The sequence below is a fragment of the Genypterus blacodes genome, unplaced genomic scaffold (assembly GCF_046128005.1).
Source record: "Genypterus blacodes isolate CSIRO-AG114 ecotype Tasmania unplaced genomic scaffold, CSIRO-AGI_Gbla_v1 ptg000398l_1, whole genome shotgun sequence".
Taxonomy (NCBI): domain Eukaryota; kingdom Metazoa; phylum Chordata; class Actinopteri; order Ophidiiformes; family Ophidiidae; genus Genypterus; species Genypterus blacodes.
The window spans coordinates 5001-7500 of record NW_027467173.1 but is presented as its reverse complement, the minus strand read 5'-3'; the positions used below and the strand labels follow the sequence as shown (position 1 = coordinate 7500).

Below are 2500 nucleotides of genomic sequence, written 5' to 3'. Positions count from 1 at the left end.
TTCCCACCTGTATTCTGACAAGAAGGATGTGATTGACATCACGTCACACAAACATGTCTGACACCTTTTGCTGTTTTCAACACATGCGCCTGTAGCAGAGTGAGCTCAGGCCTCGTGACCACAACATGGAGATAATAAGAGGGATTTCTTCAACTCTGGTGCTTCTGACTTCTGGACTGCCCACCTTCTTGTCAGAATAGGGGTGGGGGGAAAAAGCAACGCAAGCATTGGCGGCTGCTGCTGACCTGCAGGTGGTGCTGCGGTACGACAACGGGGCCGCAGCGGGTGACCTCTGCACAGGCGCCCTGGCAGTAGCGATGAGGGTCATCTCTCTTCCTCAGGTACTGATTGGTGGCACATTGTCTGGGACACAAACCACCGTGAGACCTCCAGAAATCTTTACATTTCTCAAAGAAAGGCAGACGTTGCATAAACATTACATTAGTGTGCACCATCTAAGATCTGGAGTCAGATACCACAGGGACACTTCCTGTATGGTCCGGGCCTACCTGCTGAGTAATATGGGGCCCACTCTGTGCCTCACACTGAACGCCCTCTGCAGGTAATCTATGGCCTGAGGAAACAGCTTATCCTGAGGAACAAAGGCACAGAGCACGCCGGTGCTGTAGGAGGACGGTGGAAACAACTAACTGGGAAACACTCATCCAGTTTCCTACAGTCTAAGGCAGAACCACATCCTCACCTTCACCAGTCTCCTCTTGTCTGCAGGAAGCCTGTGGAGGACAGGAGACATTACTAACACCTACATACTGCAGCCAAACATCTCCAATCAGCGCAGTGTGAAGGTGCACTGGGTAGTTCCCAGCAGGTGAGAGTACTTACTGGTCAACACTGTCGTCGTAGATGATCTTGATCTTCAGCTGGAGGTTGTCAGGACTTCTCTTAGTCAACCTCTCCGGCCTCAAGTACACCTGGTGGACAACCTGAAGGAGGACGGGAGACGAGAGGAAGGACACGGCTGAGCCAGCGGTTCAACAAATACGGCACATTTCATGGACGTTACATTTAGGTCTCTGCAGATGCCTGATGAATCTTCTTGTTCAGTTGAGACCATTAAGTAAGCTCACAAACATGAGATCACTCTGTGTTTTACTTCACACGCAGGTCACATTCGGGGACAAACTGAGATTTTGTCTCAGTCCCTGCAACTGTCCACTGTGTTGTTGGTGTGTTTTACAATAACGTCGGTTAAATGCAACTGATTTAGACTGAAGTCTAAATATGTTTTGGACTTAACAGGTTGTAATATTGTCACATTAAACTGTGACTTACACTGCTGCAGCCTGATTACAGGGACTTTCTTGTGTCTTTAACAAATATGACATCTGTTCTGTGGGTCAGAAGCTTTTATTGCGAAGGAGCTTGCCCGGAAGTATTACTCTTACTGTTGCGGCTCAATGGAAGAACTCAAATTAATAAATGAGTTTGAGCTCTTTGGAATCTCGCTGGATTTGACAATATGTATCTTTCGTCCTGAAACATGTGTGTATTAACACACACACACAGTTGTTGTTGTCGTCACACACAGTCAACCTCACGCGTCAGTCACTGCTAGTTTCAGTTTAACCGGCGTACCGCGCAGACCAGTGTCCGTGTTATCTGGTGAACGTTATCTTAACTGAATTTGGTAAATGTAAATATTATTTAAGTAAAAAACACGAACAGGCTCTAGAGTTGTTCCCCGCTGCTGTGTGAATGGTGACAGTTTCAGTCCAGCTGCAGTTCAGATGGTTTGTATTGGACATTTAATAAAAAAAGATATAACCGTCAAGTAGATTTGGATCGACAGAATTACTGATCTAGCGCTCTGGGTAGATACTAACACGGGCACTCGTTGAGACAGCACACCACCTAGCATGCAGCTATTAGCTAACGTCTCCTCATCAAAGCCCGGTTGACTGAGCTTCTTGTATAAACCGACGCGTTTACACTTTCAGGTTTCACTCCCGGTCTGTCCACATAAATCACATCCGTGTCCTTCAGGTGCCACAGAACAGAGCGGAACGGGTCCGATAGCTAGCTAGCTAACTAGCTGACCGTCACAGCGCTCTGGGTCGAGCCGAGCCTGCGGGCAGAACCGGGCTGACCTCGCTGGGAGAGGGCGCTCTGTGCGCGCAGGAGCCGTGGCGGCTCGCCGACGCCACCAGCAGCGGGAAAACCAGAGCGGCACCGAGGAACCAGGACCCCGACAGCCCGCCAGCCCCGCTCAGCCTCGGCTCCATCCTCCCACCCGCGCCTCCAGCTGGGCCCGGCATGTCAACAGAACCTCCGCCGGCCCGGTGCTCCTGGGGCTCGGGTCATTCATCGCTTGCTGGCTGGATCAGAGCATGTTAGCATCCCCCGGTGAAGAGCAGCGGTACCGGCCGGCATCGGTACGGATCACCCGGCTCAGCTGGACCCTGATCCTGATCCTGGTTTGTTGCTGAGGATCAGCTGAGATGCGGGGCTGCAGAGATCGTCTGTGGACGAGAGGACTCAC

General features: G+C 50.9%; 1 protein-coding gene across 1 annotated transcript in view; it reads right to left on the bottom strand.

The window, feature by feature from the left end:
- Positions 1-2500, bottom strand: part of lmln (leishmanolysin-like (metallopeptidase M8 family)) — a 10387-nt gene that overhangs the window by 7683 nt on the left and 204 nt on the right. The window contains exons 1-5 of the mRNA XM_076138695.1: positions 2109-2500; positions 844-944; positions 704-734; positions 510-592; positions 246-363 (exon numbers count right to left, since the gene is read on the bottom strand). The exon at positions 2109-2500 is cut by the window's right edge and continues 204 nt beyond it. Of these exons, the coding sequence (XP_075994810.1) occupies positions 246-363; positions 510-592; positions 704-734; positions 844-944; positions 2109-2276 (501 nt within the window). The 5' untranslated portion in view covers positions 2277-2500. The remainder of the gene's footprint in view (positions 1-245; positions 364-509; positions 593-703; positions 735-843; positions 945-2108) is intronic.